Source organism: Peromyscus eremicus, chromosome 8b (assembly GCF_949786415.1).
Source record: "Peromyscus eremicus chromosome 8b, PerEre_H2_v1, whole genome shotgun sequence".
Classification (NCBI taxonomy): Eukaryota; Metazoa; Chordata; class Mammalia; order Rodentia; family Cricetidae; genus Peromyscus; species Peromyscus eremicus.
The window spans coordinates 54,079,543-54,093,864 of record NC_081424.1 but is presented as its reverse complement, the minus strand read 5'-3'; the positions used below and the strand labels follow the sequence as shown (position 1 = coordinate 54,093,864).

Genomic DNA, 14,322 nt, shown 5'->3' with positions numbered 1-14,322 from the left:
CTGCCTTGGTGCCTCTGCCATCAGTCAGCTGTGCTGGCAAAGCTGCTACAGAGACCCATCACAACACAGGAGCTGGGCTGTCCCTGCTGTGGCCGACAGGCAGGCAGAATTCCTCACCAGGGACTGAGCAGGTCTGTGTGACTCGGTTTAAGAAGCTCAGGGTTTAGCCTGACCCACCACTTCTTCCTGGGAGCTGTGGCTCAGTTCTCTAACAAAGACTACTGACCTGAAGGGCCACTGGCCCACTCTAGCATGTGGCTCTGGCAGGCCTTGCCCTTCTCTCCCATTGCCTCTGCTTTCCTAAAAACCGTTAGATTACATTCCTAAAGCTAGCCCCCAAAGTCTATTCCTTATGTGGTCACTTCCTTCTCCTGAGACAGACTACCAAAGTCCAGCAATCAGAAGCCCCCTTTGGCTCATCTAATTAACACACACAATTAAAATTAAAACCTCATGCTAACACAGGGTTTCCTCCTTTCCCTTTATAAACTGCCATTTGCCTATGGGCCACCTCTGTCTCCTCTCTATCCAGAGGCAGTCCTTTGTCTCTCTGGGACAAATACCCCTGCCTCCTTTCCCTTGTCCCCTTTCCCTTCTCCCTCATGCTCTATCTCATTTACAACTGAGCCCTAGCCCATTCTAACACAGACCTCTCCTTTCTCTCTTCTTAAGATGACACCTGCAAGGTCATTTGCTGCTGTTTTTTTGCCTGAGTCAGAAAGCAGCCACTTTAACTTTTCTTCCCCCTTTAATAAAGACCTCTGTGAAGCAGGTGTTTGGGTGTGATTTGTGCCTAAAACGGGTCTGGAAGGGAGACCCCGCTTGCAGGGGTCCCCTTCAGCTCCCACCTTCCTGCCAGCTTCCCTGGAGCTAAAGTTAGCTCTGCAGCTTAGCACCTGCTAGGAGGTGTGGGTAAAACCAAAATGAATGCTTAAGTTCATCTCATGAGATGAAGCTCTGTAAACAAGGGTGTAGCATAAATCTTAAAAGAGCCAGTTACTGGAGTGAACGCTGGAAGATCAGAGCCGCAGAACCAGCCACAGTTACCTCACCTTGCCAGTTCCTCAGCTGATCCTGTTTCCTCAGACTGGAAGCCTCTCAGTCTTCATCCAAATGAATCTCAGCCAACTGCTGCTCAAAAGCCTAAAAGCTTAACCAGGGTCTAGTTCCTGGTTTTGATTCCTTATATATCTTTCTGCTTTCTGCCATCACTTTCTGGGATTAAAGGCGTGAGTCACCATGCCTGGCTGTTTCCAGTGTGGCTTTAAACTCACAGAGATCCGGATGGATCTCTGCCTCCCAAGTGATAGGATTAAAGGCATGAGTGCCACCATTTTCTGGCCTCTATGTCTAGTGGCTGTTCTGTTCTCTGACCCCAAATAAGTTTATTAGGGTGCACAATATTTTGGGGAACATAGTATCACCACATCTCAGGGTGCAGCATTTGGGAACTGATAGGCAGGAGGAAGCCAAGTTGCTAACTCCTAGGGGCCTGGGATGGACCAGAGTCTAAGGGTTCAATAAACTGTATGACCTGCAGCTATAAAGCAACCCTCCTTTGGCAGTCTACAGGGCGGTGTCTGCAGTCATCAAAGACACCACTTTTCCCACTGCTGGAGATGGGCCCTAGCAGGGATGAGTGAGGACCAGAGGAATGGTTTCACAGAGCTTCACAACAAAGGGCGGGCCTGAAACGTCTACCACGGATAAGAGACCACACTCTCACCTCCTCCAGTCAGCAGCAGGAACTTGACAAAGGCAGCAGCAGAAGTCAGGACCCTGATGGCGCACAGAAAGAAATTCATTCCTTGAGCACAACTCTCCTACAGGAGCTGCACCTGTATTGTACTCTGCTTTTTGGGCCCTTGCCTTTTCACTTGGGTGAGAGGAAAAACAAGTAACAGAGCAAAACAAGAAGCCAACCTGTGAAAAGAAACTGTACCTACTACTGGACCAAAGCGCAAGACCTTGATAGGTTCACAGAAGACCCTTGAGGCAACATCTATCAGATGCTTCATGTCAAAGGAGGAATCACAGAAGACCTTTCAGTCCAAGAAAGAACTGAGAGAGCTATGTCTCAGTTCCCATCAAAGAATGGGGATGGCATCAGGAGGACTCAGTCTTGCTGTTCTGGAAGTCAAGAGAAGCACTAGGCCCTCTCTACCCTGAGGGCCCAGGAGGGTAGGGCTGGCTGGCCCTGCTGAGGGAACCATCTAGCTTCCTCCTCCTTTCAGGGCTGCTGTGGAGTGGAACAAGGGAGTCATGCTGTATTTCTGATGAATGACTGCAGAAGCACCAGGTGAGGGAGCACCAGGTGAGGGAGCACCTGGGAGGAGCACAGGCTCGAAGGGCGAACGGGACTCCCGAGTTTCTAAAATGCTGAGCTGGGAGGAGTTCAAACTGCTCATGATGAAGAGAAAAAAACTAGAGTTGAAGAAATCCTTCAGACTTATTCCTCACTAATATAAACAGTCATTTCACGTTTACGGCTCTGTAATCTCCCAAGAGCTCTCTTACCTCGTCTCCAGCTTCAAAGTCTCGATGCTTCACAGAAGGCTCCCACCCCTGACTCAAGAGAACTGAGTACTGGCTTTCACATCCTCTGTGGTACAGGAGCACACTTCCCTGTGGAGAGAAGTAGACAGCAGGAAACCCAGAGGAAAAAACCAAGGGACCGTGCACCACTGTCTGCTCCTGACACTGGATTCTTGCTGGGTTTTGCTCCACAATGGCACAACCTTCTTCACTTGAAGCCATCGGTTTAAAAGACCTCCGAGTGCGGCTGCTTGACATATGAATAGCTTCGTATTTTCAGCAGATGGCACAAATGTTTCTAAGAACTGCAGATGAACAAATGTACATTAAACCATGTTCTTGTGATGCCTGGCTGAACAATATAGCCTGTGAGGCAAGCTTTTAGACTTTAAAAATTCAGATTTGAAAGTACTGGCATGAGAACACCTCCAGAACGGACAGGCTCATTAGGGAAGAGCAAGGATAGCCCATCATAGGTGACTGATTACCAACAGGTTGTTACTAAACAGGAGTGGGGAGCTGGAGTCTGGCACAGCACATGCCTTTAACACCAGCACTTAGAAGGCAGAGGCAAGTGGATCTCTAGGAGTGAGGCCAGCCTGGTCCACACAGTTAGTTCCAGGAGAGCTGGGGATATATGGAGACTTTGTCTCAAACCAAATAAAGAAGAAAGTGAGAATGTAGGAATAATTGAGGTCTCCTCACTAATGTGACCCAGAAACCTTGGATTCGGTTTCAGGACTGGCTTTTGTCTATGGAATCCAGCAATCATTTCAACCTCTTCAATGATCCAATTTTGTCCTTATAAAAAGGGAGGTGAACGGCATCTTCTTCGAAGTGAAGTCAGGGCATCATGCTTTGGTTAGTATTTCTACATCCTTGGGAAACTACACTACAGTCTCCTTGAGGCAGGCACTCCTCTTCACACTCAATTTTTGGGGCTAGGAGATGCAAACTTATCCCCTATGTTTCTAGGAAAAGGTAATTAAAACTAATTAACAGAACACAACATTTCTTTTTTTTTTCTTTTTTCTTTTTTTTTTTTTAAAGATTTATTTATTATATATACAGTGTTCTGCTTGCATGTATGCCTGCATGCCAGAAGAGGGCACCAGATCTCATTATAGATGGTTGTGAGCCATCATGTGGTTGCTGGGAATTGAACTCTGGACCTCTGGAAGAGCAGCCTGTGCTCTTAACCTCTGAGCCATCTCTCCAGCCCAGAACACAACATTTCTAAACTGAGTTTATAGATGGAGATTTTCCAAGTTCTCTTTCCAGGATGTTAAAAATAAATCATGCAGGCTAGAGAGTTGGCTCGGTGGTTGAGAACACCTTTTGCTCTTGCAGAGCAAACAGGTTTGATTCCCAGCATTCACATGGTGGGTCTCAGCTGTCCATAACTTCCAGGGGCTCAAACGAATGCTTCTGACCTCTACAGGCAGTAGGCACCCACGTGGTGGACACACATACATGCAGGCAAAATACTCTTACATACAAAGGAAAATTAAATCTTTAAAAGTCATAAATTATTCTTAGAAAACCTGACTTGACTGAACTGTTCCAAAGATGACACGTGGCTTGGCGGTAGTACAACCCTGGACGTATCTCCTTCCAGCAGGCCCAGGGAGGGGATAGGTGCTGAGAATGTTAGTGGGCGGGAGGACTTGGCACTTGGTTTAAGTGAAGATATCATGAATATTCCCCAATGCTATGAACACTCATAACAAAATGAGATAGGAAGTAGGTCATCTTTTGGTTATGTAAAGCACTGATTTATAATCCCATAATTATTTTAGAATAATTCATAATTGGGTTGTGCTGGCGTTGTGCAGGTTTGTGTTCTTCTGGCTCCTTAAGCCCCAGTGAGCATGACAGTGTTCTGTAGACAGACACTGGAAAGTGCCTGTCCGTATGTTCCCAATACTCCAGTCCCCATACCCATGGCTAAAGAGAAAGGAGGCTTGCAAGCACTTCGTACCAGTCAACAGTTATACTGGTGTGTGTCAGCAAAATGGCTTAAAACTGAGTTTTAATAGTTTCCCACAAGTAACTAAGGTGTCAACTTCTTTGGCACCTCTGATCTTTTAGGTACTATACAGATGCATTCATTTCTGCCCCCATGATATAACTAAACATTTATTAGAAAAAATTAGTAAGTAGCATAAATCAAGCTACACAATCTGGTAAATTCAGTGTCATCCCAGACTATACATGAATTCTTAACTGGAGTCTTTTTCAAAAAGAAGAAAAAATAAAAAGTTAAAGCAATTCACCAAGTAGACAACACAATCCTACCTCTCAAACTCAGTAGTGGAACGGCAGGGACATTTCAGTGTTCCCAGTCACGTTGGCATTTCCCGGGGGACCCCTGAGGCAACTGGGGGATCAGAAGGTCATGCCAATGGAAAAGGAAATTTCTTCTCAAATGACCCAAGACCTATAATTCAAACTTGACACACATATAACTGGGTTTTTTTTTTTTGATCTGCAAAATTTTATTAAGCAATAGCTGGACAAATCTTACAATTTCAAATCATCAAGAAAAAAATGAGAGTAACCCATCTCAATAACACAGGCAAAATAATTTAGACAAACTACATCATTCTGAATGCAAACCATTAATCCCTTCTAGCGTACTTCCTGCACAATCAAGACTATAACGCCATACAAAGACAGGCAGATACAGGAGAGCTCACTGAAAAGCAATGGTGACTCCCAACAGATCTCGTCTGGAAAGTTAAACAAAGCAAGATGCTGAATGGAAAAAAAGATAAAAACCAACATGGCAGGGATGGGGGCTGACGTGTACAAACAGTGCACGCTGTTCCCAAAGTGTGGACAAGAACATGCTGGTGGTCTCGTCTGGTCTGTGACCTATGCACCCCACAATGCACATTTATGAGAATAAAAAGATGAGAGAAGGAGAAAGGTAGATGCCAGCAGTAGCAACAGTAGTAAACTTGGAAATTATGTCCAAATGTATAGGACTAAAAGAATGCATTTATAAACAAATGCAAACAACACCCCTTTGGTAAATAATACAATTCCTTTTCCACTCGAATGTATAACCCATGCTTTTCTACAACACGAGAAAAAAATTATCTACAGTAAACAAGATCCTAAAACCCTACCCTTCCCCTTAAAGATCAACTTGTAAACAGAAAATACAGATTCAATTAAAGTCACAAGAAAACTGCACAAAGCCGGAAAAAAAAAAAAAAAAAAAAAAAGGAAACAAAATAAGCCAGTCTCCAGAGCTTATCAGCCAGAGATAAGGAGACAGATACACAGTGGTGTAGAGTTCTGAAATGTATGCTGCCATCAAGTCCAGGGACTCAAAGGACAGCTGGGAAACAGCTGATGTTGTCAACCCAGCCACAGCCCGGGCAGGGACAGCACGGGTTCCCTTCCCACAGGTCCCTTTCTCAGAAAATCTTTTGAAAAGGTGTAGTACTCTTACACATGAATGCTCTAAAGGAGGCAAGCTGTGAGTGACACTCCTTTCCTTTCTGAACCCGCTCTCAATACAGTCCCTCGTTTTACTCCCAGGAGCCCACTGAGGAGAGCACCCTCATAGGACTTCCACTGTACTTGGATTTGGTGCTTCTGTAATTTTAGTAGACTAAACATGGTTCCAAACACATTTTAGGGGTGAACTTTCAAAGACATGGTAAATATGCTGGTTTCTGTTCAAGTAGACAGCTTCGACTCAAGAAAAGAATTTTTTTTTTTCCTACAAAAAGACCATGTTTTGAAACATACTTTCACCCTCATGAAGAGGAAGATGAGCTGCTGAATTAGGCTACTGGAGCTAGAATGGAGTTTTCAAGTTTGCATAGGCATCCCTTTCATTTAAGAGATGGACAAAGGAGTCCAGACACCCCCAGGGCTTGCCCAGAGTCACTTTCCACCCCTGTGACAGAGCAATTCGACCTTGGCCCCCTGACCTTTGATGACAGAATGGACATTACACAGGGGAGCAGGAGTGTGGATGAAAAGGACCAACATGCATGAGCTTTTGCTTCCTGTGTCCATTCGAGCTCTGAGTATTCCTAGCTTATTTGGTCCAGTTTTTCTCAGAATATAGATTCAAATGGGTAACTGTTACAAACACCTATGACCTCTGATTTGATGAGGTTAGAGCCAAACAAATCTAATGCTGGTTTTTATTTATTAATATACTGTTTTTCTACAAGTCCTTATGGAGTTGACTGTTTTTTAATTTAGGGATCCAATGAGACATCGCAACATTCACAAACTGCTGTTAATAACCACGAAGTACCTAGAATTCTGTTACGTGAAGTCTTAACTTGAGAATTTAACCCATGATGTTGACTAGATGATGCAATTTTGAAAGGAAGCAGTTATCTTACATGACACTGTGTCCCGACTGCTGCAGCCAGCAGCCTACTGCAGCCAGCAGCCTACTGAACACGTGGTACCTGAGACTCGGAGTCTAGAGGGTGGCAGACATTCTCGCTCTATTCTGCAGCTCACAGGTCAAGCATCATTCAAGACAGGAAACCTGCACTTCCATGGATGAAAAATACCTTTCAGAGACGATTTCCTCCATATTTGATCTTATCTAGCAAAGCTGTAAGTATAACTTTTGCAGTTTTTGCAAAAAGCCAGTTAGAACTAAAAACATTTTGAAGATTATTGATTAAGGTCCCTCTTTTGCTACTCTATCTAAGGTCTCACTTTTCCTTATGTCCTATCACTTTTTATTTTTAACTAAAATTTTCAAAATAAGGAAAAATACTACCTTAGGGTATGCTATCTCAAAGAAACAGCCTATTTTGCATATAATCAATACTGACATAAAGAGTGAATTTATTTTTTAAGGTCAATAGGATTTTCTCCCAATTCTCAAGAAAGTTACAAATTATCCAGCAAAAAAAAATCTTGTCATATTCTCTTTATTTTTTGCAGCAAAATATATTGCCACCAAATAAGTCATTACAAAGGTACTATTTTTCTAAATAAATAATGAAATGGGCATAAATCACCAATACATAGTTAACAAAATAGTTCCCAAGAATACTATAAAGAACAAGATAAATAACTATCTCTCAGACAACAAAACAAAGAAAATTGCATTTAAATTATTTCATAAACTGAAAGGCTACAACCGTATTGCACAACTAATGATAAGCACTGATACACCTTTATCAAGCTACAGAAACGTAGGTAAACCAACACAGTCATTTCCAATAGACTAATCAACTCTTGCTGGAAAACTGACCCTTGAGAATCAGCTCCCATATTTTAAACTATAATAGGAAAACTCCAGTATCTGCTGGGAGAAGTCCTTGTTAGTGTTTCTTTGGAATTTGGAAAGAATGGGAAGTCATTTAATTTTCCCAGATCAAGAAACCAGACAGTTTCTTTTCTAATTCTTAAACCAAACACAAGAAAAAACAAAAACACAATGTTTCAGCTGAAAAGAATTTCCTGTAGCATCTTCCACTTGTCAGTTTTCAAATAAAACCCAGACTTAGTCAAAGCCAGCTGACAGTTCCTGTGCTCTGGTGACGAACAACACCACAGCTAAGAACCACAACGTGAACTGCTTCTTACTATAAGGTCTGGACATTTGCCTAAGGTGTGCTCCCACGAGGAGAAGAAACCGGGCAAAGACTCTACAGACAGGTGGAATGAAGTACAGACAGCCAACTACCTACGTTGGACGTCTTAACAAGGTTTTCCAGTGGTTCCTCTTCCAGTAGAGTCTATACACCCAAAGACGGTTCCTTTTCCCGTAGAGAATACTGTGGAGCTTTTCCCAAAGAGTTGACCATAGCTTTATCTTTTAATATCCTGGGAAATGTACAAATATTTTGATCACACTTATAATTGAAGGAAAGCATTCGAATCAACTGAATTTTAATGTGGCCAAGAGAAGGAGTGGTGTCTCCTTCACACTTTGGAAAAGGCAGAGCAATGAGACCTAAAGAGAAAGATGTTTATAGTAAAATATTCTGGATTAAAACAAACAAAGGATTAGGGAGAACAAAGGAGGTTTCTTGACAAGTGAAGGTACCTGGTGATGGACCGTTCTGATGAATGTGATATAAGCCCAGCTTTGCCCAAGTCTGGATCTACCCACTGACAGCTCCTACCTTCTCCCAAAGTCAGATGAGATTCTGACTTTGTCAAGAAACTAGTGGGGTTTCCAACCAGTATCCTTGGAAGAGAATAGCCTTGCACAAGCCGTATCACCAACTCACCCAGGTGTCTGCAGAGTGCTGTAGGTCTGTCTCCAAGGGCATTGTCTCTCCGCATAGTCACACCTTGGCTTACATCAGCAGAGCACAAGGCATTTGCCTATGTTTCCTTCACTCATATAGGTACCTTCTAGTGAGCAGCACATGTGTGTGAATTAAGCACTGTCCTCTCCCACAAGACAAGCTGACTCCTCCAGAGTTTTGGTTGTGTTGAAAGAAAATTTGTTTTGCGCTAGTGATAATGTTGGAAGGGTAACAGAGGCCAGATGACATGAAGAATGAACACTAACACACGCTCCCTACGTCTAAAAGAAGAGCAGGCTCAAAGCTATTCTGTCTTCTTTCCAAAGGCCCTTGTCCTAGTCACGGAAAAGTAAACCAGTAAAACACTCTATAGCCAAGCCACACTGCCTTGAAGAACACAAGAGAGCTCACAGTCTTGGCTTTCAAACACCACTCTATCCAAAGAAGAAAGGAGGACAGTAAGGGTAACTGGACAATGACCATGCCTAAGATCAGCGCCCTCCTGGCCTGCTGGCTGCTTCTCCCGCACGGTCCCCACTCCTCCTGGGCAGCAGCAGCAGCAGCAGCAGCAGCAGCATGCCTTCCTCCGACAGCTCCTGGTACGTCTCCTCCTGCATCTGTCTCTTCACTTCAGGCGCTGAGTCACATTGGCCAGGGCAACGGCGAAAGCCTGAACAGCCGAGAAGGGGTACTGGAAGTCTAGGATGTAGGCGTTACCGTCAATCCGTCCAAACTGCATCACCTAGGAAAGGAGTGTGTGAAAGGAAGAGGCAGTGAGCAGCAGCAGCCAGCCAGACGTGCCAACTCCGAGGGAGGCAGAGAGCATCGTCCAGGAGAGGTCTAGAGACCACGTCACTGAATCTGACAGGGCTTCTCTATCTACAGGTTTATAGGGAAGAGGACAGAGGATCATGGGTGATAATGTAAGGGAAGACAAGGAGCTCACATGAGTGCCACAAGTGAGCTAACGTGGGTTCTCCAGGGAAGAGAAAAGAAGACTCCATGTTCTGAGAGAGAGCAGAGATATGCCATCTTTGTCTGAGGTCTCTGCCTCGGAGCAGGCTTCCCTGGTCACTTTTCTAGAATATCACATCCTCCTTTCCACCATGTTCCTCCTTTCCCTGTTCAACTTGTGACTTGGCACTTCCTGTGGCCTCAGAACATGAGATTACTACATCACAGCACAGGATACACACTCATTTCTTTGTGGTCTTTCTCCCCTTTTTGAAAGACACATGAGAACAGTTACTGCCATGTCTCTCAATATTCTTAATTTCACTTAGAATAAGGGCTGGCAAGCTTTCTGTCAAGTGCTAATAAACATTTTAGGCCTGTAATTAATATACTCTGTAGAACCACTCAACTTTGCTTGTGATAAAAGTAGTTGTAGATTTAAGTAGGAAGAACTGTGTTTCAATAAAACTTTATTTACAAACAGAGGAAAGGGGCTAGATGGATCCATGGGCCAGTTTGCTGATTCTTGGCTTAGAAACTGCCAGGCACATAGCAGGCAGTAAAAATATTTGATGAGTTAAGTAAAAATGAAATTTAAAATGGATGGACTTCTCAGGACGGTCAAGAGGTGAACTGAGGTGGCAGGGTTAGAGGCCATCTGTGATGTAAGAAACACGATTTGTCTTCTATGGTCCTGATCTGGACCAAGAGGGACCTTGCCTTCTATTAGAGAACTAGAGGATGGATTAGCAATAGACAGAGAAACAAACAAACAATAACTAGGCAATTAAAACATTTAGGAAAAACTCATACAAGGCTTAGCCATTAATTACTTACTGACATAATGCAGTCACTAATGCCTACTGCTTAAACTGGGAAAGAGGGGGCAGTTCTCATGTGTACACACGAGGCAGGGGAGGCAGGGTAATGAGCAGCTGAGAAAGAAGGGGTACTGTCTATGTTATAATCTCTCTATCCAAACTGCAGAAGAAGGGGTACTGTCTATGTTATAACCTCTCTATCCAAACTGCACTGATTGAGGAAGGAAAGTCAGGTTTGCCAGCTCCTGAGGGAAGCAGATGGCACAATCCAGTCGAGAGTTACACAGGAGGAAGAAAGCATATGATGGCTAAAACAGAAATACCAATAAACTAAATGTATGTTCTTTACAAATATAACGACAGATACCAGAAAATGCTGTGGGATGGTCTGTATGTCAAATTACTCTGATTGGTCAATAAATAAAACACTGATTGGCCAGTGGCCAGGCAGGAAGTATAGGTGGGACTAACAGAGAGGAGAAAGGAGAGAATAGGAAGGCGGAGAGAGACACTGCCAGCCGCCACATGACAAGCAGCATGTGAAGATGCCGGTAAGCCACGAGCCACGTGGCAAGGTATAGCTTTATAGAAATGGATTAATTTAAGATATAAGAACAGTTAGCAGGAAGCTTGCCATGGCCAAACAGTTTGTAACCAATATAAGTCTCTGTGTTTACTTGGTTGGGTCTGAGCGACTGTGGGACTGGCTGGTGACAGAGATTTGTCCTGACTGCGGGCCAGGCAGGAAAACTCTAGCTGCAAGAAAACTCTGAACTCCAGGAGACACTGCAACTGAATGAAGAGCAGGTGGTGAAGGAATGGTTGGGGCCTGTGGTTTTTCTTTCTGATCTCATGGAATCATCTGACTAATGTGCATGCATCACTTGGATTTAAAGTACACGAGAAGGCATCAGAAGGTACTCTGAGAATCAGAACCCGAACCAACTAGTTCCACTCAAGAGGTGTGAGTTATTTTGTGCTTCCTGCCTGGCCTTTTAAGGGCTTGTTCCTCCAGGCCACAGCACTGGCCCATTTGCTCAGTGGCTAGTCTCCTTACCTGCCGCCCCTCCAGCTCGATCTGGAAGTTCTTGGCAGATTCCTGGGTCACTCTTCCTCCGAAGTCCAGCTGGTACACCTGGGTGGCCTCGTTCCACAGAGGCTGTTTGTTGGCCATCACATACACGAAGCCCTGGCTGCCCAGCCGCCCGTCCTCCTTCTCGCTGGCTTTGCGGCACTTGAACTCCTCCAGCTCGCTGGCGGTCCGCAGGCTCCGCTTGCTCTTCCAGCCCTTCTTGCTGCCCTGGCCTTGGTTCATCAGCTCATCCCCGCTGATGAACAGCTCAGGCTCGCTCTCGGAGCTGTCCTGGAACTCGTTCGTCTTGTTCAACTTCTTGGATTTCAGCTGGTCTTTCTGACTTTTCACTTTCTTCTTCTCTCTCCCCAGGCGGGGGCTGGAGATGAGAGAATTAAAGTCACTCAAAGTCCTCGCATCCTTTTTTACTTTTCCCTCAGTGATGGCCTGAACACTTCCTTCCTCTGCTCGGCTATCCAGGCGCTTCCGGTTCTTCTTTCCAAACTTTTCTGTTCTCTGGGGGACAGGGCTCTCTGTCAGAGAGAGCACTTCTTGGAAATTGTCTGCAGTCTCTACCATCACCTCTGTGCCCATGTGGCTTTGGAGCTCAGCAGGTGGTGGGGACACAAGAGGCTTCTCCACCACTAAGTGGGGCTTGGAGGGGAGAGTGCCCTGGGGATTTTGCATGGGCGGGCAGGTGCTGTAGGAACTCCAAGGGTGCAAGGCGATAGGTGGCAGCTGTAAACTGGAGCATGTGCTGCTTCCCGGGTATGTGGGGGGCAAGGTGCAATAGGAAAGACTGGGTGGGTACGCTGGCTGAAGAACAACAGCAGACTCCTGTTGTGCAAACTGTGCTGGCGACAGGGCATCTTTAGGGGAGCATGGAGCCTGCACTCCAGGCAAAGAGGGGTTGTTATAGCTGCCTGGATATGGCACTCCCATGCCATACCCCGTCTGGAAGGTGGCAGTGGGGCTGGACGGAGACTTGGGAGACACAAAGGGCACTCGAGCTACGTCCAGGTGCTGGCCTTGCCCTAGCATCAGAGGGGACAGTTTTAAGGGGTTGGGCACTGCAGGTTGTGCTGTCCTTTCCTGAGGAACCCAAACATCCTCACCCAGCACAGGGTCCCACTGGTAAGGGGGAGGCCGCTTCACTGTGACAGTAGCTTCAGGAAGTGGGGGATGCCTCAGAGGCTTCTCCAGCTGACAGTGCTGGGACAGGGCTTCGTCCTCTGTGAAGGCTGAATTGACATAGTCAGTACGATCCCGGGAGGTGTCCGGAGGGCTCAGCAGATTGTAGGAGGACTGGGAGGCCAGAGGGGAGGTGCTGATAGCATGGGCCAGGGTTGCACCTGGCTGTGAGCTGGACCCGGCTCCACTGCACTGGCTGCAGGTATACAGGGCAGGTGGGGGCCTTGCTGGGAGCTGTGCCACGGCCCCACTGGGGCCACCCTTAGGCTTGGCCAGGGGCTGCAGTGGGGGGCGGGAGCTGTCAGCCAGCTGGGCCATCTTAAGTGCAACCTCACGGTTGTTCCTTCGGAGGGTGGCATGGATGAGACTGCTGTCCAGTCTCTGAGCAGCACTCCGTCCCTGGGCCAGCTGACTAGCAATTTCAGGGTATGGCGGCGGATCCCCTGTGGGGATGGAGTATCGAGGGACAGTCAGGCGGTTCAGAGTGGCACTGGTGCACGGTTGGAGGACCTTCTTCTCAGTGGCCGTGAGTCTCAAGGTAGCAGAACTACCTGGACCAGGAAGGGTGTAGGTGTTCTGGGAACAGAGCATCCGAGTGCGAGGCCGGCACACTTCTTCCACATTGCCACTGCTGTCAAAGGTGGTGATCCTTTCATAGCCTAGGGGAGGCTGGTAGTGCGCTGCCGGAGGGCAGAGGGAGAACTCTCCCTTCTTCAGACACACATCCACCGGGGGCTGGGGTGGTGGCAGAGGGGGTGGAGGTGCTGCTGTGGTGGGGGCAGCAGGGATGGTTCCTGGGTAGGGGGGTGGGGGATTCATCTTTGCTACCTGGACCTCCTGGGGGGCACTGAAAACCACTGCATCCCCCTCAGCTGCCAGCTGAGGCACTGGCCGCAGGGCCTTGGCTGACTTCTGCAGGTGCTCATGGTCCACCACAGACAGCTGCAGAGGCCCCTGGGGCTGGGGCTGTGGCGGCGGCAGTGGCGGTGGCGGCGGCAAAGGCAACTGAGGAGGGTTCTGAATGATGCGGCCCATTTCGACACCTCCAAAAATCACCTGTCCAGGATTGGAGTAGCGACTGGAAACTGGGTATTGGGTGGCAGCGTCACCTGCATGCTCTGCTGCCCCCACAGCTGTTGTCTGATTGGTCAAGACATCCAGCTGCACATTTTGATTGGCCAGCAGGGACTGCACCAGCCCTATGCTCTGTGTGGGGGACAGAGCTTGAGCTGAGCTGTGGATTGGTGCAATAGGGATGTTCACGGTACAAGGTGGGTTGTTTTCAGGGACACCCGACGCTCCAGTAACTGCAAGAAAATAAGAAAAAAGAACTGGTTCCAAAACAATGTTGTGGAATTGGGTCAGAATAAGCAGCATGCTTGGACTTATCTCATCTTTTGAAAGCAAAATGCAACATTAAGACTGGCATGCGCTTGCTTGAAGACAATAAGGCTGTTCACAGCTTCCCTAACATTTCTGGAAGAACACAAAGCCA

At 46.5% G+C, this 14,322-nt stretch overlaps 1 protein-coding gene across 1 annotated transcript in view; it reads right to left on the bottom strand.

Annotated features, from left to right (window-relative positions):
• Window positions 1-7,441: 7,441 nt before the first annotated feature.
• Tulp4 (TUB like protein 4) overlaps window positions 7,442-14,322 on the bottom strand; it is a 109,773-nt gene continuing 102,892 nt past the window's right edge. Inside the window, exons 13-14 of the mRNA XM_059272819.1 lie at window positions 11,622-14,134; window positions 7,442-9,531 (exon numbers count right to left, since the gene is read on the bottom strand). Of these exons, the coding sequence (XP_059128802.1) occupies window positions 9,415-9,531; window positions 11,622-14,134 (2,630 nt within the window). The 3' untranslated portion in view covers window positions 7,442-9,414. The remainder of the gene's footprint in view (window positions 9,532-11,621; window positions 14,135-14,322) is intronic.